General features: G+C 31.1%; 2 protein-coding genes across 6 annotated transcripts in view; one reads left to right on the plus strand and one right to left on the minus strand.

Annotated features, from left to right (window-relative positions):
* LOC139512787 (uncharacterized) overlaps positions 1 to 10,610 on the plus strand; it is a 36,339-nt gene extending 25,729 nt beyond the window's left edge. For all 5 annotated transcript variants that reach the window (XM_071300703.1, XM_071300700.1, XM_071300702.1 and 2 more), the window contains 6 exons: positions 1,664 to 1,974; positions 2,902 to 3,029; positions 3,782 to 3,963; positions 4,617 to 4,727; positions 6,508 to 8,158; positions 9,569 to 10,610. In XM_071300703.1, the coding sequence (XP_071156804.1) occupies positions 1,664 to 1,974; positions 2,902 to 3,029; positions 3,782 to 3,963; positions 4,617 to 4,727; positions 6,508 to 8,158; positions 9,569 to 9,784 (2,599 nt within the window). In that variant the 3' untranslated portion in view covers positions 9,785 to 10,610. The remainder of the gene's footprint in view (positions 1 to 1,663; positions 1,975 to 2,901; positions 3,030 to 3,781; positions 3,964 to 4,616; positions 4,728 to 6,507; positions 8,159 to 9,568) is intronic.
* A 1,741-nt stretch (positions 10,611 to 12,351) lies between these two features.
* On the minus strand, positions 12,352 to 17,661 carry LOC139512789 (uncharacterized). The gene is made up of 6 exons (XM_071300705.1): positions 17,478 to 17,661; positions 16,617 to 16,722; positions 15,618 to 15,742; positions 15,165 to 15,246; positions 13,806 to 14,002; positions 12,352 to 12,813 (listed from the first exon to the last, which is right to left on the minus strand). The coding sequence occupies exons 1-6, from the start codon at positions 17,639 to 17,641 to the stop codon at positions 12,681 to 12,683; spliced, it is 807 nt and encodes a 268-aa protein (XP_071156806.1). The 5' UTR covers positions 17,642 to 17,661; the 3' UTR covers positions 12,352 to 12,680.
* Positions 17,662 to 24,437: the final 6,776 nt, after the last annotated feature.

The raw sequence follows: 24,437 nt of genomic DNA on the forward strand, positions 1-24,437 counted from the left end.
TAGTGATTATATCATCATTTTATTTTCATCTTTCTTGAAAAAAAATCACCTCTATAAGAGTAAATGTTATGAATAGTTTGTGAAATCAGTAGTGTATTTAGGGATCAGATTAACCGATATGTTTTTGCATGTGTTGTTTTTATTGCTGTTTGTATTGGTATTTGTTAACGAAGATTGATTTTGTAATTTGCTGTAAGTGTAACTATTTTATCCAGATGCCGATTTGCTATTTAACTGTTATTTATTTTATTGAATTCAGTAAACGAAATAATTATTAAAAAATCAATCTGCAGCGTTTATTTTTGGTATCAAGTTTAACAAAATAAATGTATTATATTTGGAACAGCTATAAACAGTGATAAAGCAAAGAATATAGTTACGTCCAGATTGCTGATTAGGGCAAAATGACGGTTGAGCATGCAACTTTATTGTTGTTACTGTAAAAGGGGTGCATGTTTCTAAGTTCTTACTGAAATGTATGGACGTTATATAAACTCTTGTGCATCTAACGATTGATTGGTGTTTGCTAAATTTCCTGTGGCAAATTTTGTGACCTAAAATTTTACCTTAACATACAATTATGTGATTCTCTAACTTTTGTGGTTTTTTTTGTGTGTAAATATATGTAAAGAACATCGGTTTTTAGTTACGATTTTTGTATAGTATTTTAATACTTCAAACCAAGCCTCTCTCAATATAGTTAAATACCGTTTGCAACAATAAATTTTATTTTAAGCTCTTTAAGTATTTTAGTATACCGATATCTTGCATATTTGTTGAAATGTCACGAAATGCAGTTTATTCTTGTTTATTCTTCTACTTAATATATTTTGATTTTGTCAAGAATAAATCGAGGTTTCTTAAAATCAAAAGAAAAAATCAATGCAAAAATATATATGCAACAATCTAAAGTCTACGTCACGATGCATTTATTTCTTTGTGCTTTTATCTAACATTACTTTTCAGTTTATGTTCTTAGACGTTTTCGTACAGCTTCCATATGTTTTAATATTCATTATGTTTTGATTCTTTAAACTGTAAAAAATCTGAAAAACAACATCTTTTATCAATATGTCACAATTTGATTGATGGGCTTTAAAAAAGAAATATAAATTTCATACGGATTTACACGCAACATTTCATTTTGATACCAAATATAGAATTTCCTTAGAGCATAACATGTTTAATATCTATTAATTGCTTTATTATTCGCATGCATTCCATCTTAAGAATGAAGCTATATATACATACTTTTTTCAATTTGATGTGACGAGGAAAACAAAGTTACATTAAACTAAATAAAAAGGTTTCCATACTTTATTCAATAAATGAACGTTTCAGAAAAAAAAATAAGAATTCAAAATTCAAAGTCAATATATTTTCACTGAAGCATAATATTCATCTAAAGTATCGACTTTTATATCGGTTTGATATAACTTGTGATTTTACAATTTACATGTGACATATATATCTAAAGTTACAATGTATTTAAATACTTTTACGGATGTACTTTCGTGGTAAATGCTACTGAATTTTTGAAGCAGAAAGTTTTTACGTCGTAGCGAATAAATTATCTTCTGTGTTGAGATATAGATAATATTGTAAAGGTTTAATCTAATGCACGAGTCCAAGACGTACTAATTCAAGTTTCCATGTGTTACAGTTTTTATATCATACTGAGTGGAACGGTTTCCGTGTATATAGACCCAAGGATGACTGGAGAGGAAGATTATGGAGCGGCTCTTAAACCTTCCTCGGCTAGGAAAGTTTCAGCAAAATCTGAAAACAAAGAAGACAAGAAGAAAAAACAGGAAGGAGAAGGAGGAGGAGAGAAGAAAGAAGTTACAACAGAAGGCGATGATAAAGAAAGCACAACAGAAGAAGAAGAACAGAGGACTACAGAACAGCAAAAACAGCCGAAGAGAATCAAGGAACTTGACAGGTCAAAGTTTGGCAAAATGATTGTTCAATATGGTACGGATATTTATAAAATATTTTGTTTTCTTTATTTCGATTCAAATACTGAACCTCTCTTGGTAGATATTGAATAACCATAAAGAGTATTATGACTTATATAAATATGTACCTGTATACATTTATGTATTGAGGGAATAAATCGTTATTTAAAATAAACATATTACTGTAGGGGTTGCAGAACGGTAACAATCGGTAAAGAAATTAAATAGCTGTTTCAAGTCAAAATCCGATATAAGTAATGCTTTTCAAAATGCTGTTTATTCATCAATATACTGCTATATAGGTTAAGGAGTAGCAATTAAATTTTCTCACAAGTAAACTCCAAGGCGCAACTGACGAGTATTCGAACTGATTTAAAACTCATTGATAAACTACAACATTTCTAAGATAGATAGATAGTCTCCATCATTTCTAAGATAGATAGATAGTCTCCATCATTTCTAAGATAGATAGATAGTCTCCATCATAAATATCAAATCATATAAAAGCTGAAGGTAAATTTCCTTAAAGCATAACATGTTTGATATCTATTAATTGCTTTATTATCGCATGCATTCCATCTTAAGAATGAAGCTTATATATACATACTTTTTCAATATTACGTGACGAGGATTGAGAGAACTATTTTATGTCTTTTTTTCGTGTTCGTGGATTTTCTTTGTGATTGCAAAATAAAGGCAACAGTAGTATACCGCTGTTCGAAATTCATAAATCGATAGAGAAAAAAACAAATCCGGGTTACAAACTAAAACCGAGGGAAACGCATCAAATATAAGAGAACTACGACACAACAGAAACACGACATTAAAATGTAAAACACACAGAAACGAACTATAATATAACAATGGCCATTTTCCTGACTTGAAACAACCTCAACAATGTATACTTGTATTGATTATTTCTTTGTATGATCTTTTTTAATAGGACAGGGAGAGTCATTTGGGGAAGTTGCATTGATAAAGCGTGATGCCTATAGAAATGCTACTATCATTGCTGACGAAGGTTGTGACCTTATGTTAATTGGAGAAGATTTGTATGAACGATCGTTAAAGGTATGGCTTCTTGCTGACATATAAGAATAATTATACAAAGTAAGATATTTATTGCCATTTCACAGTTTTGAAAGACTGAGTTTGAGTAGCTAGAAGAACCAAAACACTTGTTTCAATATTTGGTAGTTTCGGGTAAATTTATTTACAACTTATCTCAAAAAGGGAGTTAGCAAAATCATCCAGTAATACGATTTGTACTGCACCTGATGCATATTTCAAAAATTAATTTTGTTTAGTGTTGCTTAGGGGATGGGGGAGGGGGTTAGGTATTTGATTTGAATTCAAAACCTTATGGAAACGTAGACGAGATGAATATAAATAAATAACAAGAGTACAGACAAAGTTGACACTCGAACAAGTTACCTCAGCAATGCACGAGTGAAACACATTGTTAAATGTCAAATCATTTTCTATGTTTGCTGAAATTGGTACCTGCTGATCCCCTCTAAGCTAGCGACATTTAGAAGTTAGAATAATGTATCCGGGTAAGGACACATGTTTTGTGGACTGGCACCCGTAAATTCAGGCCCATTGATAGTTTAGTACAAATCAGGTTTCATTTTCCTATTGCATTTACATGTTCTTGTCTTAAATATGTATTTGATTCGCCATCCATGCACACGTCCAAATTTTTAAAACAGCAAACTGAAATAAAAGATACTTATTTTCGCTACTGGGCTGGAGGTATCACATACAATGAAATATGAAAAACTTATGGAACTAAATTACAATATATATATCATTTATTGTAGGCATCAAAAGAAGAGGAGTTTGCATCTATTTCTCGATTTATAGATACTCATCCATTCTTCTGCGACATGCCAGTAAAACTTAAGAAACTGTTGGAGATGAGTCTCAGGAAAGAGAGCTTTATTTTTGATTCCATTTTAATCAGACAAGGTGATCCCGTATTTGGTATGATGTTCCTTAATAGGTAAGTTGAATGTAGAATATATGTTATAACAATAGTATTACATTACGTTTAAAAAAAATGTTAAACGCCACCACATTGTACATATGCCTGATTCAAGCCAGGAGCCTATAGCCAATTAGTTGTCGTTTGTTTTCGTTTTGAATATTTTACGTACTAGTCAGAAATATGACAGTTGTTATCAAATAGTCCGTTTCTATGTCTGTTGACGTTTGGTTTGTAACAGTTTAATGTTTCCGTTGTACGGTTAATTTCCTCTTATGGTTGTTGTGTTTTCCTCAGTTTTCAATGTGACCTGGATATATTTTCGCTTAATCGCTTTATGACTATTTCAAAACGGTATACTACTGTTGCCTTTATTTACATTTGTTCATTGGTGAAAGTTGTACGTAGACGTTTTGTTCCTCTTTCTATGGTCGATGTTTAAATGATATTTAGCAACTTTACCACGTGTCCTTATTTTAGAAAACTTTTTTATTTTGATATAACATATTCAATATTTATAGGAGTTATAGTAAAGTTTCTCATTTTGTCGAAGATGAAATTTAGTTAATCTGATGAGGCAAACAGATTAAATTTACTAACTATTGAACTTATTTAAGTTATTAGTGAGTTTAGTTTGAAGACCTTGAACAGTAAACACATGTTTATTTCAGTGGACAGGCAAATATAACCGTAGAACCACACAAACATCCAAAACAATACCCACAGCTGTGGCCATTTGAAGCAGGAGTAGATATATATTCAATTGAATTTGAGTTTTTAAGGTAATGTATTGTTATTTTATTATATTCAATAGCTTAAATACGTACGTCAAAAGTGATAACCGGTGTAAAGGCTTTATACAAAAGCTTCTCTAAAACCGGCGAATATACAATTCAAAATCGTTTGCTGTCAATAGCATCAGTTAACCAGTAATATAATATCAAGGAATATAAGGTATGACTTGACGTACGAACTAAAAAGCTTCACATTGCACTGAGCGACTGATATATAAGTCATCTATACGCAGAAAACACGATAATCTGTTTTTCGTACTTTTGTTTTGATTTTCTGATACATTTTATGCTCCCCGAAATGAAGTTCGGTAGCATTCAGTAATCGTTTGAAAAACGAAATAAAGTAATAGAATCATAGGTATAAGAAGATGTGGTATGAATGCAAATGAGACAACTCTCATCCAAGTCACAATTTGTAAAGGTAAACCATTATATGTCAACGTACGGTCTTCAGGCTTAAAGGGCTTCAAACATAGCATGTGTAAAACCTTTCAAACGGGTAAACCAACGATCTAATTTAAATAAAAAACGAGTAACAAACACGTATGAACCACATAAACAAAAGGCATCTACTGAACATCAGAGTCCTGACTTAGGATTTCATGCCATGTATTTTTCTAGCATTAATAGTGCCATAATAAACTTTGTTTTATACATAAATTGCCTTTCACAAAGGAAACAAAGGAATCTGCAAAAGTAAGTAAAAAAGGGACACCGTAGTGGCAGTTTTTATGTTATTATAGTTAATGGTTTTTGTTTTTGGTTTCTATTGTTTTATTTTATCAATACTATAGTTAGACCCATTTTCCTTATTTGTTTATATTAGGTAGATGCAGGCTATATATTTGTTTCTATTTCATTGTATGTTTAATGGTTACTAGTAGTTTAGATGATATATTGTTCACAACACAAGAAAATGAATTAAATTATTAAGTATGCATAACAAAATTGATATCCGTCAAAGAGCATAAATTGCTCAATTTGGTGATTTTAATTAACATCTTATTAGTTTTGAACGAAAGGATAGTCATAACTATGATAATATAAACGTCAAACTGGAGCACAGTTGCTTTGTATATCCAATCAAAACAAATTTATGAATCTTTTAAGAGTCTTAATAATTTTAATATGATATTTTTAAAGATAATTCGTACTTTTTTGGTCTTTTTAACCTTTTTTGGATCCAAGCGTCACTCATGAGTTTAAGACGAAACGTGCGTCTGGCGTAAAAACAAAATTAAATCCTAATATCTATTAGTTTATTCACGAATCAATTATTGATTGCTTCTAATGGTTTTCTTCAAATGACAGAATTGAGAGATTTTTATAAACGACTTTCATTATATACATAAAGTTCGTGTTTGATACTCTTATAAGATAAAAAAAATATATTCTCCCCAGGATAATACGGGGACACATGTAGCATGACAGCAACCTTGCAGGACACAATTATAATATATTATTAAAGTTTGTGCAGATCAGTCATCACTTGTACTCAGATTTTCGCTGATGGTTTAGAGAAAAACCTTTGGAAACTGACCAACAAAAATCGAGAAATGCATTCTAAAATGTTTTCTCACCTTTTGAGAAAATCTCCATACATGTTTAAAACAAATTGTAATAATTATAACCAATAATATGATTAATAGTTTTATAATTAGTATACACACTATTGTAACTATTCTGTGTTTATAATTTATACAAATCAAAACAGCCTACTAAAGTCAGATTTCGATTTATATGTAATACAAGTGTTTTTATTATGTAGGGAACCTAGGCGACAAGCGATACTGAGAAAATACGAAGATCCATCAGTGTGGGAAACAAAGTCTGAAGATGTTGTTATACGAAGAACCGAGGGATATGCTGCAATAGAACGCAGAATGAAGGAACGTCATATTGATCTTTGTAGCGTTACTTCTGGAGAAGTTATTGGTGACACTGAGATTTTAATGAATCTCAGTACATACCTTTATACAGTTAAATGTACAGCAAATACGGAAGTGTTTATCTTAGATACGAAAAACTTTGAAAGATTGGTAGGAAAGAAAAATACAAATACTACAGATATAATGAGGGAATATGTAAAATCGAAGCTTAAAACAAGGATGGAAATGAAAAATGGACCTTTAGTGCCATTGCTTCCGTACTTGCATTTCAAATTAACAGCGTTGACACTTCCAGTAGAAAAACCACTTCCGCCTCTTAAGAATTCAAAACATCTCCCAAACAAAGAATATCAAACAAAACATTTATTGAATCTTTTTAAAGAAGGCAAGGCGAATTTAGTTGACCCAATTGTTCCTGGGGTCCATTATTACAAGGAACTTATGTTGGAAAAAGCGAAAGCACGTGAATTAATAAGGCGAACTGACGATAGCACTACGGCTAGTCTGAGAGCTATGAAGAGAAATCCTCGAAAACAACCGAGGAGTTTAATGGCCATTCGAGAATCCCTTCAACAAATGATGGAGGCGGAAGTAATTACAATGGAAAATAAGAAATCTAAACAGAAATTCAAACGCATGAAAAAGAAAACAGGATCGAAACATTCAGTCGACAATGAACAGCATCCAATTGATTCAACTACTGAATCTGCATCAAGCATTGCTGATAGCGTCAAAGGAAAGAAAACTAAGCTTAAGAAAAAGAATGGTATCATAGCAAATAGCAAGTCAGAAGCTGCAAGTCAAGCAGATAGTAATAACAACAACATTGCGGAGCAGTCGTCAACACAAAAACCAACAACACCTATAAAAATTACAGTTGATACAGTTGCAAGTGCTGATTCAGGCCTACACAAATCCCATGAAACCACTTCTTCTGTTGAAAATAAAAAGAAGTTGGGAAAACCAGTGCTTATAACGGAATTAAAACGTAGTGATTTAGATTTACCAGCTATTCACGAAGAGAGAACGGAAGAAGAAATTCTATTGTATAGTCCTATACCTAAACCAGAAGTAAATTCAAAACCAATGATTAAAACGCCTGTAAACATAGAAAATACTCAGACTTCTGAAAATAAAGATGAATTTGAAATTAATTCAAATAGGTTAGAAAATGTAGAGACTGTGATGAGTTTAGAACAGGAATCAGATGGCGAACAACGTTTAATTCTTCCTCAGTTACGACCCGTAAAAGACAAGAAGAAGTTAACTTCAAAAGAAACCACTCCAAGAAGGGAAGAAGAGGAAAGCGAGAATTGGGGTAACGCAATGAAATTCGTAAATAAACGTATTCAGTCAAGATTAACGGCAACTTCATTAGATAACGTATCAGATACGTTTGATTTCGAATCTAGTGAACCAACACTTAGACTTTTAGAAAGTAGAATACAAGCATTTCATATTAAGTATGGAGGGAAAGCAAAGAGTCTGAAGACAATGAAGTTACCTAAATTAGCAAGATTTGATGCTCCAGTAAGTATATGAATTTATCCTATACTGGTACAGATACAAAAATTGTATAAAATCATTGTAAAATGTTGGGAGTTGTCCTACTCAAACGTATTTGTGAAATCTTTTATAATTGTGAGCTCACCGATACTGTTAATATTTGGTTTTTCCTGGACAAAATAATGCATAAATTAGGTTAACATTTCATTGGACTAAAAACCCTTCCATTTAAGCATAAAATATTTAAAGTACAAATTTATTTTAAATTCCGTTCTGTGCTGAGGACAACCATAAAAAAAACCACCAAATACAGAGTAGAAATGTCTTTCTTTTAATCATCGCGAAAGGATTAAAACCAACCAACTCGTTATAATGTTTTTTGCTACATCTTTTTTTCTGTAATCTGAATAATTTTTATTTCATGTCTTTACAAACTCATAAATGTCGATATAATATATTTTGACAGAAATCTGTGGCTTGTATCTACATTTGCAGAAAAAATTATTTAAGGGCTTTGTGGACAAATAATCCGATTTCCACATCATGTTTAGGGCAACCTAGTAATAATTCAACGGACAAATGGCTAAACCAAATGACCAAACGTAAAAATTGTTAAATAACAATTAATGAAAATCTTACAGAATTATAAATCTTTTGCGACGCTGAGCCTTATTGCTGTGATTTCAACCAATAATGTTCTTACAGAATTCGAATCAACAACAGAAGTTTCTTGTGTCTCTTGAAATAGTGATTTGTGTCTTGATAATGGTATGGTTTTCGAAATCTGTAAAAAGATAGACAACTCAAGCACTGTTCCGAAATTCACAGAATAAGGAAAATCCTCATTATACAAAACGAGTGGACGGTATTAAATCATCTCTTTCTGCAATTTTCGACATAGTGCATTTAAACTTTCTATGATAGTAATATATGCCCTTAGTTTATATAAATACATTTGGATAATTTGTGGTATTGCCGCATCATTTGCAATTGAGGAAACCAAATATGAATACTAAAATCTTGTTCATTTTTCCTTCTAGAGCATTTTTTTAATGCTGAGATAAGGGTTGAAATGTGCAATTGTCTAGTGACTAGCTGAAACCGGCATCCGGTTGCGAGATTTTCTCGCTGTGATGGAGACCATCGGTGACCTCGGGCAGTTTTCTGCTCTTTGTTTGGGTTATTGTCTTTTTGACACGTTCCCGTTTCAAATCTACATTCTATTTTACCTTTTGTACACAATGAAGGATCATTTCAAATGTTTATATGAAACAGCATTTTGGATTGTGTGTACCCTATTGTGTGTCGTACATTTATTCAGTTTTTGAACCCGAATTTCAGCAAAATTGCCGATTATTGTTACACATTTATTATCAAAACTATAACTCATTCTATCATGTGATTTATATACAAAATGATATTCTTAATTTTCAGAGAGAAGAACCAGTTATGCCATTACCTGGTGCAAAAGTATGGGTGAAAAAGAGATCGTGTCAGTTTTCAACGAACAAGGTCCGAGTAAAAGACCATGCACACATCAGGCACCATGTAGTTCATGAAATTCCAGAATTTGACCATGTAAAACGAACTCAGCAAGTTTTATCTATTTTAGCTGAAGATGTTGCTCCACGAAATGAAATGTTTACATAACTTACTCTAAGAAATTACTTTAATGAAATACTGGGTTATTCCTTTTGTATTAATACCAAAATATAAAAATCCATACAGTTTTGCTGGTCGGAAAAGGTATAAAATACTCATCATCAAAATAGTATAAGATATATGGAAACATCGGTCAACGATATCATATATTACCGGTTTTTAAACTTATTCTCCCTGAAATGTGTACAATATACTTTTCAATTTCATTTTAATGACGATTCATATTGAAGAATTGGAAAAAAAAAAGACTTTTAAATTAATTCATAAATGTTTTCGTTTGCAAACAATTTTGATGACATTTTATTAAGGATCTAATCTCATTGTCTAGTCTGAAATACTGTTTATCATATTGGATACATTTTATTTTTCTCCATACTTTTTGCAATACAAATCTCTTGACGATAATCTAAATTGTGTATGGAAAATAATTTTGCAGTACAAAATTATATGCCAAAAATTAGATTGCAATAAATTTGTATTCCAATACGTATGATAATCGCAATACTTTGATGTAGATTTTTTTCAACTGTCTAAACCATCATATTTTGGCAAACAGAACTCAAATAAGATTAAACACATTTCTTCATGCATATACATTTATCAGGTTGTAACTTTGTTTCTTTTTTTACTTGTACATGATTAACTAAAAAACAAGCATTTAAAAATTTTAGGGTGCTGTCCTAAGAGTAATTCGATTATATTCATGTATATTAATAGAATGTATTGAACATGTTTTTGTTATTTTATTGATCAATAATACTATTTTCATGATATTAACATTTGTTAAAAAATGAATTAAATTATTTTTAAGGTATCTATATTAGTTTTATTGAATACACAAACACAAACTAATAAAAAAACTCAGCAAAGAAGTCGTTATAAAAAAGAAGATGTGGTATGATAGCCAACTATCGACCAGTATACAAGTTAAGTGATTGTAATCAATTATAGTCCATTGTACGTCGTTCAACAATAGGAAAAACCAATACCGTGTATAAGTCGTCTGTTAAAGACCCCGACATGAAAATAATGACATCATTAAAAAGAGACAACTACCGTCATATCGTTAAGATAACAATTAATGGAAAACAAATATGACAAAACTGAACAAGCAGCAACCACTGAACACAACAATATTAACTTGTGACCGGAACACAATGAATATTGCAGGGTTAAACATATTAGTGAGTGCTTAACCCTTCCCTTGCCTGAGACGTTGATTTAACAGCACATTATATGAACAAACTGTAAAAATCAGTTGCAATAGGCTGTTTGTCATTTCCAGTAATTGAATCTGTATTTAAAGATCCATTTTTTAGTTGTCTCCCTTAGGAGGGAAATAAATTGTTATGGACAATGAAGAGCTAGCAAAAAAAAAGCAAACGTATATGTGCTTAATGTGTTTAACAAAACGAATTTGTTGTTAAGCTAAATACTTTTGATACCAGAAGTTGTTTTTAACTAAATATTTGTTAAAACGCCGATATATCACCTTCCACTTATCTTGCTTTTGCGTAGTGAAAAGCTAATTGTGTCCGGTATATATAGAACCCATTTTAGGTTGACAAAAGGAAGTAATTTGGATAAAAAGTGTGTAATGACAGAATCCTATCGGTAATTGGCAAATATACTATTGACTCAAAAGATCGGTACAAGGCACAACAATGACGAACAAAACACAATAGACAGCGAGCACCGAGAGTACTTGTAGCTACTGAAAGTTAGTTTAAAGCCAACTACAACTAATGAAAAATAATGTTTTTCCACACAAAAGTATCATTCGATAAATATCCAATTGATTTAAAGTAATAAGACGTCATCAACATTTAGAAATGCATGGTATGCATAACATAAGTAAATAATAGTATCTTGATTTTATCGGATTCTGATCCTCCGTAAATAAGTTTTTCTCCTTTCTGTGACATGTTCCTAATTCTATAATTCGTTCAAACCCTTATACACTCGGAAGTATTAATCGGCAACCAATTCTCTTGAATAAAGTTTAAATCTAATAGCTTCACACTAAAAATCGAAACAACAACTATGTCTTCTGAATCAAATAATCACATTAAAAAGACCGCAGGAAGTTGGTGAAACTACTGTTTGGACACCTAGTTATTCTCCGATTTGATTTGACATACAAAAATAAGTAAACAATAAACGTTGTTGTTAAATTTGTTATATGCTTTTTGTGCTTCTTTGTCAAATATTTGTTTGTTTTTGTTCTGATTGATATTGTGAAACGGTGATGACTGTCATACTCATATTTTTTTTATTACGTCTGTTTTGTACACGCATCGTTGTAAATAGAATGGAATTTGATGCAACTGCCATACAAGTGAAAGGTTAAGCACTATAAAACCAGATTCAATTCACCATTTATTACATTTGATATCGGCTGTACCAAGTCAGGAATATGATAGTTGTTGTCCATTCGTTTGATGTGTTTTATCATTTGATTTTGCAATTTGAAAAGGGACTTTCCGTTTTGAATTTTCCTCGGAGTTCAGTATTTTTGTGATTTATCTTTTTATCATTCTTAAATAACAATTCAATTTTTACTCGTATTCATTATCTGTCATTTATTTGATTTTGCATAACTGACGAATTGAAAAATAAAAGTGTACATTGGCAATATTGAATTTGAATTGGTGCTCAACTAAAGATTTTGTATCATTATCATTAAAACAAGGTTGTACAGTTACTCAACAATGTTCTCCCCAAGTATGGTTTTTATACGGAGAAGTATAATTAACTTTGAACTTCATATCGCATATAAAGTTATTGGTTAATATAAATAATTTGAATAAGTCATTTTTTATACAAAATATCCCATATCTGTTTGATGATCACCAATCAACAATAATCCACTGTATAGAATACATCATTTTGACTCCTTAATATATTGAGCTTCATATTGTGGTAGTCGACTGTATCCATAGGTTTCATCTCTACTTGTTCGGAGTTTGAGTGTATATCGTGTTAATAAGATCACTAGTATGAGTGTGACCATCACCCTGAAAATAAATAAAACCAACATAAAAGAAATAAGATAACTTTGTTCTAGTAAAATCATTAGACACGTTTACTTATCAGACAAAAATACATGTCGCATGACAATAAAAAAAAGTAAATAGACCTATAAAAGTATCTACTTTCATAAAAAAAAAAACGTTTTGACATGCAATGTACAAATGTATAGTTTAAATATGTTATTGTGTTGTAAGTTGTTGGCTCATTGAAACGTGTACTTTATTTCTTACACACAATAATTCTTTCTTGCAAAATTTAAGTTAATGTGTTTCCTTTGTTATCATGTGTTTAATTCTGCAAAAGAAGAACATATAGAGCGACAAAGACGATATCGGCATACTCTTCAGTGGACATGTATTTTTGTCATTCGAATCTTTAGGAGGTAATAAACATGAATCTTTTTTTTAATATATTTATATATATTTAAACACAAGCCCGGGTCCTCTACCATATTACGTACATTTGGGGGGGGGGGGGGGCATATAATTGCCTCCCGATTCCGCCAAAGTTATATTTGATTAAGAGCAACAAAAACACATCTATTTCCATAGCACGTTTTATATTTAACAGTTTAGCGAGTTAATAGTTTGTCAAAGTTTATGCAATCGTTTTATGTGTGTTCAACGTATTTAAGAAACAAATACTCCACACACGTGCGTGTGCTTAGCCGTTTGCTCCAAATTTGTAAGTTTGGCCCCATTAAATCAAAATATAAATTGCAGCCAACCAAATCAAAATAATTAAGCAACCCCCGTTATTTAGCAATGTTTCATTGTCAAGTCATCAAGTAATTAGTATCATTATTTTTCTTTTAACAAAGTGTTGCATTGTTTCATACTACATGATTTAATTGTAAAGATAATGAAATAAGACTTTATCTGCCATTAAACACAAATAATAACATTCAACTAAATGGTAATAAATAATTTTTTTTAAAAACATACAAATATAATATACTACTTAGTCATTAACTTACAATATGCAAAACAGAATGATTTCAATATCTTTAAGAGTCCTTTTATCTCGAGAAGGAGAGGATGTCATTGTTACAACGCCCGGCGTTGGCATGGTAGGCATGCGTTCGGACTTAGGTTCTGGTGCTGGCATGGTGACAATATCATCATATGACTTCATATGACTCGGACAATTGTACTTCGACCAAAGTTGCAACCACTACAACATTATGCATACATACATATATTAGGGTAAAATTTTACAAAGAAACAACGCAATGTTTTAATTACAAGCCTCAATAAACAAACAATTCCGATAATAATGAAAAATTATAAAATATTAAAAAAATAATGTACAGAAGAAATATCATGTAAGTATATTGTTTTTAGAAATGTAAATTAGATATGGTTAAGTAGCGATATACCAACTTCACCTGCATATAGAATATACATTTCTCTACTCATTCGGTATTCGAGAGCTTGCAGCTCTGCTACTCAGACTTTATGAAACGTCACCAGTGTCTGAGAAAAAAGTTGATGAACTAGGGTTATGTCAAAGAATGACTTGCCTTTTTCCAAATAAGTTCGGAAGATACCAAGACCTTGTTGATGATTATTCCTAACAACTTCACAGATAATTAACGATGTATTGAAGTATAGATTACAAGAATATGACAGTTGTTGTCCGTTTTGTTTGATGTGTGTTGTCATTTGATTTTGCCATGTGATTAGGGACTTACCGATTGAAATTTCCTCGGAATTAAGTATTTTTGTGAATTAACTAATTTTTTTATAGATACTGACGTTGTGTGTCCTCTATATTACGTGTTAAAGAGTTCTTTTATTTGTCATTGTGAATTGTTACTTTAATTTACTGTTAATTAATTTTTGTAATTTCCATTTGACGTGGCTTCGTACTTCTACACCCAGTCTTTGTGTTATTGTGCTATGGTGAATTTTTACACTCTTGTCCTTCGTTTCTGTTTGGGTGCCGTTTTGTCTTCTTTGTTGACACATTTGTTTGTTTTCATATTGTGATTAGGATTATAATACAATATTGACTGCTGTAAGGTATTGTTGACATTTTTACCTATTATGTCTGTTTGTTTTGAGATTTTTAGCTGCCTATAAAATCAGGTTTAATTCATCATTTTCTACTGCAGAAAATGTCTGTTTAAATTCAGGAACATGACAGTTTATCCATTTATTTGATGTGTTTGAGTTCTTGATTTTGATAAGGGACTTTCCGTTTTGATTGTTTTCCTCGGAGTTCAGATTTTTTGTTATATTTGTTTTTAAGTAACAAGATACAGACTGTCCCAAAGTCACTTAATGTAAAAGTATTTGCATGTACATTGATCTATAAATTGTAGAAAACTTACATAAACTCGATCAGTTATTAGTCCTATGACACGAAAAAAAGCATCCCTTTCCTGGTCACAGTATAAAATAACATGTGTTTCTCTGCAAAACAAAGACAAGAAATTGGGAATATGAATCATAATATATGATATGAAAAGAACACTTGATGAAGATGGTGCTTGCGATGCGCCTTTCCGGGTTTTCATTTTGTGAGGAACTCTCAATCAAAGTTAATATGATGAAAAACTGTCGGTGACAGACAACCAACTGGATAATGCAAAAACTTTGGAAGAAAATGTGTTGCATGTTGATTGAACAAATTCAAAGTCATCTGAATGTAACACTATTTGTTATTCTCTTTGTAAAATTCCATAAAAAATAAAATACCAAACAAAAACGAATTCCAATGGAAATTAACACAAATGTGTATAGCCTTTCTATTAAGATAAAACTTATTTTGTAAAATCATTTACATCTTGTTGTCACCGTCTTGTTGAGTCATTACCAGAGACAAGTTACCATTATCATCATGAGAAAATTCTACTGTGTCAGACTGTCCAATTCCTGTGTAACTACCATCGGGGGAAATTTTACATGCCTGCAATATGAGAAAATAAAATGTTCAAGAGGCACAACAGACTTATAGACAAAATTTATGTGATTTTTCAATGATACTATAACAGTATACATATTATAAATATTCCATTTTTCTCTCTAATTATTTACCTGTCTTGTGTCTTATAGAAACACTGTAGTTTACCAAAGAATATAGACAATAACTTCGTCTGAATCTCTTATTGTTTGACTTTTGACCTTCTATATTGAAATTATATAACAGTATATACTGCCTAAGTTATAACACATGAATTGAAAATTAAAAGGAGTAGTGTTTCTCTTATTTACCATAATTGATACCAATCAAATCGGTTTGGATGTTGATAGTTCATTTGTCTATAGAATATTTCGGCAAAGATACACTGGCTTTTTGTCTTTCGTATATATTTCAATCTAATAACTGTCTCATTTAATGAAAATAACGGTCATGTTTTCAATATTATTGTTATAAAGATCAGGCTTTATAGATGTGTATGCATCTTAAAAGATAGATTGTCTGTTTTTGAAAAATTGATTAGTTAGCGCCCAGTTAGAAATACTCAATACCTGATGACACTATAGTTCCTAATATTGTGTGTTGTTTTCTCTTGAACTTTTGTAATAAACTGTGTTTATAAATTACAAATTACTAGAAACTTGTCTCCCTCAATTGACTCCATAAACTGTACATGTACATACATGTACTATAATTTTCTATTATATTAATCATTGACCGAAGAAAATACATGTCACTTGCTTAAAATATATACTTAGTTCTGATTTACTCATTGAAAAGGTATGTATCCGCTGTAATGAAAACAATTTGTTTTTATGTAAGACAAGTTAATTAATGCAAATAAAGTACACGATTTACATACCCCGACGTTGATGCATCCTTCATTCTCTGGACCTTCTTCAAAATTATTACAAGGATTCCATGAATATTTATTACTGTCCCCTCCTGCTGTTGGATAATCCTTAAATCTGTAGCAGAAATAAGCAAATAGAAAAGTGATACTTATAAAAAAAAAAAGGAGAATCATACATTTGACTAATTTGAAAGCTTGTAATTACAAGAAAGAGCACGTTATTTAATATCTTTTCTATCTTTTTTGACAGCAAAGGATATTGCCTGTCCGCATTTGTAAAGGCTATCATTTTTTTAAATGCATACATATATCATACATGTACCTCATGTCATATCCTTATTTTTATATAGGTAAATACTCTTCACAAATAATAACTGGTAGTCTTTTATTCATCGTTCTAACATTATTTGAGCATGCCTCTTATTTGACAATGCAAACATAAGTCTTAAATGTATAAAATACTGTCCTGAGTTTTGTTTTCTAATTCCCGTTTCACAAGTGACTTGCACTGTTTTGCATAATTCGTGTGTGCTCAAATGGATGTAATTAATATTATTTTACATGTTTGTTTTTATTCATATCTATAAAAAGTTATTATCATACATGTAAGTATGATCTCGTATTCATTTAATCAGATTTGACTACTTTAGAAGGAAGAAATGATGACATTTTAATAGCATTATGTTATTTAAAAAACAATGCAGGTCCTGTTTATCAAAACACGTTCACATAAGAAAACGTGGAAATATAATACCAAGGGGACAACCATAGACATGATGATTCTATAGAGCGTTAGTTCTTTTTCAAATAAGAAGTGACTTTCAGTCTGTACAGATTCGTGAAAACGTTCAGCCACTAAATGTAAATTACCTTGGTGTAAGCTTATTAGCCAATACTGTCAGATTTACAACCCGGTTAAACTCATCTATACAGGAGCACGGCGTTATCTTATGACAATGTTGAGGTATTTGTGCTCTCACAATTACACAACATATTATTAACGTAAATATGATTAAAGACGACATATTATCCATACTATATTATTGATATTACTAATATGGTATCATGTGACAATTAACTTTAAAATGATAACTGTAAATAAACATAAAGGTTCATATTATCTTTACACATCGTCGTGTGTTTATATATATGTATGTGTGTTGTCAGATTAATCAATGTTCTGACAGGTGAGAACACAAAGAACAGAAAAATTACAATCTTTTAAACATGAATGTAAATGTTTATAAAAAGGTACACACCACTTCTCTACAAATTGTGATAAAACAAGACCCAAACAATTGTGAGCCTATCAATAATCAATAAACTAGAATCATGAAATGCAAAAGGTCAGTCAAAACTGAAAAAAAAGTTATAGGTCTATGGACACCCATGCAGACACTCATCATAGATACCAGTTTTGAAATTTTGTATTTGCGCCAGACGCAAATTTCGTCTAAAAAAAAGTTAAAATTAAAATCACAAAAACACTGAACTCCGAGGACAAATCCAAACGAGAAGTCCCTAATCAAAAGACTCATCAGTGACGCTCGAATCAAATATTTAAACAGCCAAATAATGTACGAAGTTGCAGAGCAATATTGACCAAAAATTCCAAAAGGTTTTTCTAAATAAAGATAAGGTAATCTATTTCTGAGGTAGAAAAGCCTTAGTATCATGAAAGACTCTAAAACCTCCGCTCCTAGTTCCGTTACATGTGAAGTGTTTTTTCATTAGACAAAGTTTAACCACCAAATCAAATTATATATACTGCGTGATAAAGAATTAAGTTTTACAAAAAATCAATTGATTCCCAACGTATATACTAAAGAGGAAATCCTGAACAATCATACGTATGTGTTATGTTCCTTTAGACTTTGATCTTCTAACATCCTCCTGGATACCCAAATGACATAAATGGCTATACAAACAAAACTATATTGGTTTTGCTAATGTTAAAAGAATTTAAACCTCTTTCAAAGTTATTAACACATATTGGGTCAGCAATTGATTCCTTGTTACTGGCAAACTACATATTACTATACAAAAAGTATTTGAACTCCTTGAACTTCTACGCTGGTCTTCATCATTGACAAAATATGTTCAACATTGTCTCAGATTAAAAAGGCAAACACATTTAACAGATATTGTTTTAGAAAAGGGTTTATCAAATAAACACTGTATCGTTTCGTACGTCCGAAGCGTTTTTTCTGAGTTGACCATGATCAATAACGTTCAGACTTAAACAAAAGTCGCTAAGGATGTGTAAATACGTAGAAACGTAAGGAGAAACATGACTAAAAAGGGACCAAACATAATTGCAAAATGCATATAAGGTCATCAGCCTTGACCACAATCGTATTTTGAAAAAAATATTACCTCGATTAAATGATTGATAAAACTGAAGTCATTTGAAGGTGCTTATTCTTTTTTATTGATAACATATTTGTTAAGTTTGTAGGACTTGTTTTATTCAATCTATCTGCCATTCCTATGGGGACCACTTGTGTTCCTCATTTTACATAATTTTTCCCTTAATCGTATAGTGTGAGTTTCATATGAGAGCTTCTCGTTTATTGCATAGAAGTGGAGTAAAAAATAGGACGCCTCCGGGTGCGGGAGTTTCTCGCTACATTGAAGACCATTTGGTGGCCTTTGTCTGTTGTCTGCTCTATGGTCGGGTTGTTGCCGCTTTGACACATTCCCCATTTCCATTCTCAATTTTATTTAGTATGTTCATATTCATCTTACATCTTGAAACCAACACATATGGTTGGATGAAAACAAAACTTTACGACAATGGAAATGATTTCAGTGTTTCAATTATAAACTTTCTATTTGTCAGCAACATCAAATTCTAGCAGCATGTATATAGATCCGAGTTGTTACTATGTTTCAGGCACCCTTCATATCATGCTTTATTCATAGATAAGCTGCAGCTAATAACATGGAAGTAATTGAACCAATTGTTTCAAATTTATAAAGAAATAAGCCTCCCATCGAACATGGAAGACATAATGAAATGGTTGACCGTTCCTGAATATTTGTCTCACAGACACATATATGTGCTGTCTGTCAAAGCCACGATCCCGTCTCCTTTATCTCGATTGAACTATCATTTAATGTTTTGTATCCAACGTTTTCTAGCCTTGAGCAACACAATAGGAATCCCGTAAGGATCAGAAACTGCCTGAAGTTCGCAGCACAACATTGGGATCATTGTTGAGTACGTGTTGCGGGATTTTCATTGCTTTTGTGATGTTTAACTTACTTGTTTGTCTTTTTTTTTTCGTTTTCCTTTTCTGCAACGGTATAGTCTGTATGATTAATTGATGAACCTGAGTTCGATATTTTCCTGTCTGAATAGCAAGTGTAAACCATGACGAATTAAGCTGGATGTGCGGTTAACATTTCATGATTACAAATAATTAAATAAACCAATGAGAACTAAATTAACTTCCCCTTAATTTATCAACACAATATTACAGATTCGTTATTAAGACTTATTTTTACACATTTGGTATTCAATTGGATGAAATTTGGAGAAAAAAACGTTCATAACTGCGATTAAGGTAGCACAATACAAGATTTTTTTAATTCCAATCTCCAACCTTTAAAATGCTGTTACTTTCTTAAGACTGCATATAAATTAATAAAAGAGGTATGTATAGATACATAGAAGCTTATTCATATTTTTGTTATGCAATCATTATGTAATCAATTATTACGCAATAAATGGCAAAATCTTGTTCAGTTCACTTGAATGAATTTAGCTCTATTATCTCTTTAACTATACAGATATTTTTATTGAAATCTTAATAAATACAGCGGGATCTACAAAAGGGTGTCTCAAATTATCGCTATCATATTCCATTTTCTCATAAATCTGTAATTAGTATAAACATCTTTACTACATAAAAGTAGATAATGTTTGATAAGGTGTAAAAGTCTCGGTTATTGTATAGAAAGGTATATACTATGAAAATTAGAGCAGACAATTCTTAAATTGCAGTGAAAGCTTTACATTCTTGAAAACAATTTAATTTCACAAAAAACCTAAAACTAGCTTTTGAATGAGTACAAACAGTTGGATTCCCCTCCCACATCTTTGGTTGAAACACCTTTTAAAAATGGCTGGATCTGCCCCTGGTATGTACCCATAATAATAATTAGGTAGTCTAGTAGATAGTTTATATGCATGAAATATTTGTCACTGGACATTAGGCAACCAATTATCGACCAATTTATGACTAAATATCTCGAATTGCTTTATTAATAATTTCCCTTCAAAAGATTCATGGTTGACTCTTTTTGTGTACAAAGTAATTGCATGGAAGATAAAGGATTACAAATTTTAGATTGAGTTGTACTTTAATCAAGGTATAAAGCACCATTATTTTTACTCTTTATTTAAATGAAAGAAACTTTTTTAATTGTCAAAACAAAATTTAGATCAAAAGATTGATTAGTAGGATGTTAAAAATCTGTTTGAAAACTAATTACAAACTATTTAGTTAAATTTGGAACACATCATTTATTTCAAAATAGCCAGTGGCAATTTTTGTTCTAATATCTTGATTACAATACAATGAAATCTTACCCTTGTGGTCATTCATGCGTAGTTACTTAGTACACGGAAAAAGTAAGTACTATGAAAATTAGAAGGCAAATTCAAGCAATTTGATTAGACGAGAAGTTGTAAGTATGTGCTAATTTGATCTATACACTCTATCCGAAATCTGAGACACCCTTTGTAGATAATGGCTATAGGAACAACATATAATAAAATCAGTCCTCTAGGGGTATCCATGAAGACGCTAATTTCAATTGAAAGTGGAAATATGTTGTAAAATGTTGTAGACACAGTTAACATTATAATTGATTACATAATTGTTGTATAATACTAACATTGCATTATTTTGAAAGAGTAATCTGTTAGCTATCCATAAATACCACTGTTATAAATTCTCAAGCATTACAAAGAAAGTTACAGCATTTTAAAACTGGGGAATATGATATACCAAATCTTTGTATTGTGCTACCTTGAAAAAAAAGAAAGATATATAACCAAGTTTTAATGTATTATACGAGTAGTACCTTTGTATAATTATTTCAAGATTATCAGAAAACAGATGTTTCATATTTTCTTTCAAATGATCATTTGATAATAATTACTTTTACTAATGGTAGGAAACTATTCTATAAAATATAACAATAGAAAATTACAACTTCAGAGGTAAGATTTGAATGTGTATTTAACATAATGCATTTTTTTTTCTTGAGAATTGAAAAATTAGATAATTGGTCAAAGGAAATCAAGACAATTTTGAAATCTGTTACCCATTTTTATTCGGTTTTTTTAACAAGCCACTCAACTTATTAAGATTTATTTCTGCTCTGTTTCTCATATTCGAGAAAAAAAACTGAACTCGACTGATATGTGATCCAATTCAGAAAATTATTAACCTCCCTACGAAAAACCTCATAAAAGATTACCCACAATCTGTATGAAAAAGTGACCCATGGAACTGTTGAACAGAATCACCTCATGTACTTGGTTATAAGTTTCAAATCCGACTCAAATCGGAACCACTTTATTGATAAATACAAGACAATATTGAAATCTTGAACCAATTTTTTTTTTCGTTTTTTTTAACCTGTCACTAAATTTATTTCAACTTTGTATCTCATATTTAAGGTAATAAGCTCTCTTACGGTATTTTGATCCAATTTACAAAATTCTTAACTTCCATAGGTAAATCCTGATAAAAATTAAACAACATTCTGTATAACAAAGTGATCTACGGTGATATGCATAAGTGTCCTTACAAACAACGGTATATTCAGGGTTTCCCCTGGGTCAATTATTTTTTTCGCCACCTCTTTCGCTGAAACAATATATTTTTCGCCACTTTATTATTTTTTTCGCCAAGTAACATAAATATATTTTTCGTTTAAAGTTTACCTGTTTTTCTATCCCCTTAAAATAAGATGGTGTCTATGATTATTCTCTCAAACTTATTTTAGAGTTCACATTTTAATAAATAAACACTTAACATTTACTTTTAAACAACAGATTTTTTTTAACTTACATGTAAAAGGGAAAAATATTCATTGTATTTTAAACAGTTGAGACGTAAAACTATGCTTGAAACACGTGTGTCACTCAAACGACTTAAAAGTAGTCTCCCTAACCAATTACCTATATTAAAGTCAAAGGATAATTAAAGTTTTAAATCGTAGATTTTTCTTGCTTTTGAAAGAATTTTGATATTTAAATTACTTTAAAATAGTTTATACTCTCAGTATAGGAGTAGGATGTATTTTGGAACCCATTTGTCCTGACGTATTTTCGTCCAACTGATATTTTTTTGCACAAATTTTCTGATGCCCTGCTGAACTTAATTACTACATGTACTTGGTAATATTAGACCTTTTGAATAATTGTCTACACCTTGTGAGGGGTCGTCTCAAAAATATAAATTGAAAATAATACTATTGATTACTATTGGGTTTATTGCTTGGAATTTATTTGATTGGCAATGATGGCAGAGTCCAAATTTTTCTAATTCAGAATGAAGAAAAGGATTATTTTTACGGTAAAAAATAAGGAAGAGGGAAAAAATGAAAAAACCAAAAACAGCGATCTATCTCTGGTCGACTAAAAAGGAACCAAATATGAGAGCGAAGCATATTGTCAAAATGTCACATCATTAACTAAAATAACAAACGTGTGAAGGCGTAAAAATCACCAACATTTGCAGGTCTTGATTCACGCGCACAAAATTTGCGACGGGGTTTTACTATTCTAATTGGATAAAAAAACTCCCTTTTGTATTGTCATAGACGAAATTTAGAAAGAATCATAAGTACGAAAAAATACAAAAGATTATAAAAACCGGCAAAGTTTTGTCAAGGAAAAATGAAACAGAAACAATGTCTGACCCGTTGGTAAAAAAATAGCGTGTTGAATTATAAATTTCATACGCAGGTATGTATTGCGTAAGTAATGATACATTGGAACTAGAAGTCAATTAAATTCCCTCTCTATTCATGAAGGAATACATCAACTTTAACATTATATCTTGAAGCAGCTTAGTCCCTCGTTGATAAAAGAAGCGATGTGATCTTTTCCTTCGAACTTTGAAATAATATGTATTTACCCCTAACGAAATTGAATATGTTCATCGGGTACGGTTTTGATCGTTTCAAAAACACAAACTGGATCGTGTTTACAGTGTGTAACACACGGACAGACAGTCCAGTAATTATGTTTCATATTTCTCATAAATTTCAGACTGAAAATTTTGCAGATACGCATTTATCGTTATTGGAATGCGGCATAATCATAAATGTGAAGAGAAATCTGATTAGGATGCGGAATGATTGCAGTAATTATTCAATCAATTCAACATGAAATGTCGTGTAAATACAGATAGAGAAACATAATTGTTTCCTTTTTTTTGTATATCTGTGGTAGCTATATACATGTAGATCCGCCAAATCGAATTCGTATACGTTATAATAGTCAGGCGTTTTTGTCTTTGAGACGACCCTTCGATTTTACCTGTAAACTGTTTTAGTCGGTGTCGAGAGTTGTTGAAAAGGTCTAGTAAGATGCAAATCCGCCACTAAAGGAAACCACCATTTGAACAAAAACATTTTGTCTCGAACTTTATTTGATGATGTTTTTGGCATTATTGGTAAATATATGCATATAAAACACCGACATCATACAACGAGATGATATCATGACCCTCCAATACCATTAGTTTGTCTGTTATCTCCCTTTTAACATGAACGACAAGACTACTTTCCTTGGTGCACATTAAC

Source organism: Mytilus edulis, chromosome 2 (genome assembly GCF_963676685.1).
Source record: "Mytilus edulis chromosome 2, xbMytEdul2.2, whole genome shotgun sequence".
Classification (NCBI taxonomy): Eukaryota; Metazoa; Mollusca; class Bivalvia; order Mytilida; family Mytilidae; genus Mytilus; species Mytilus edulis.

What these genes read in the sequence shown, in the direction of transcription:
- LOC139512789 (XM_071300705.1), bottom strand. Translation starts at nt 17,641, where the DNA reads ATGGATAATATGTCGTCTTTAATCATATTTACGTTAATAATATGTTGT. An exon ending in GCTAATAAGCTTACACCAAG is followed by an intron (nt 16,723 to 17,477) that starts GTAATTTACATT and finishes TTTCTGCTACAG; the next exon opens with ATTTAAGGATTATCCAACAG. An exon ending in AAGGATGCATCAACGTCGGG is followed by an intron (nt 15,743 to 16,616) that starts GTATGTAAATCG and finishes CTCATATTGCAG; the next exon opens with GCATGTAAAATTTCCCCCGA.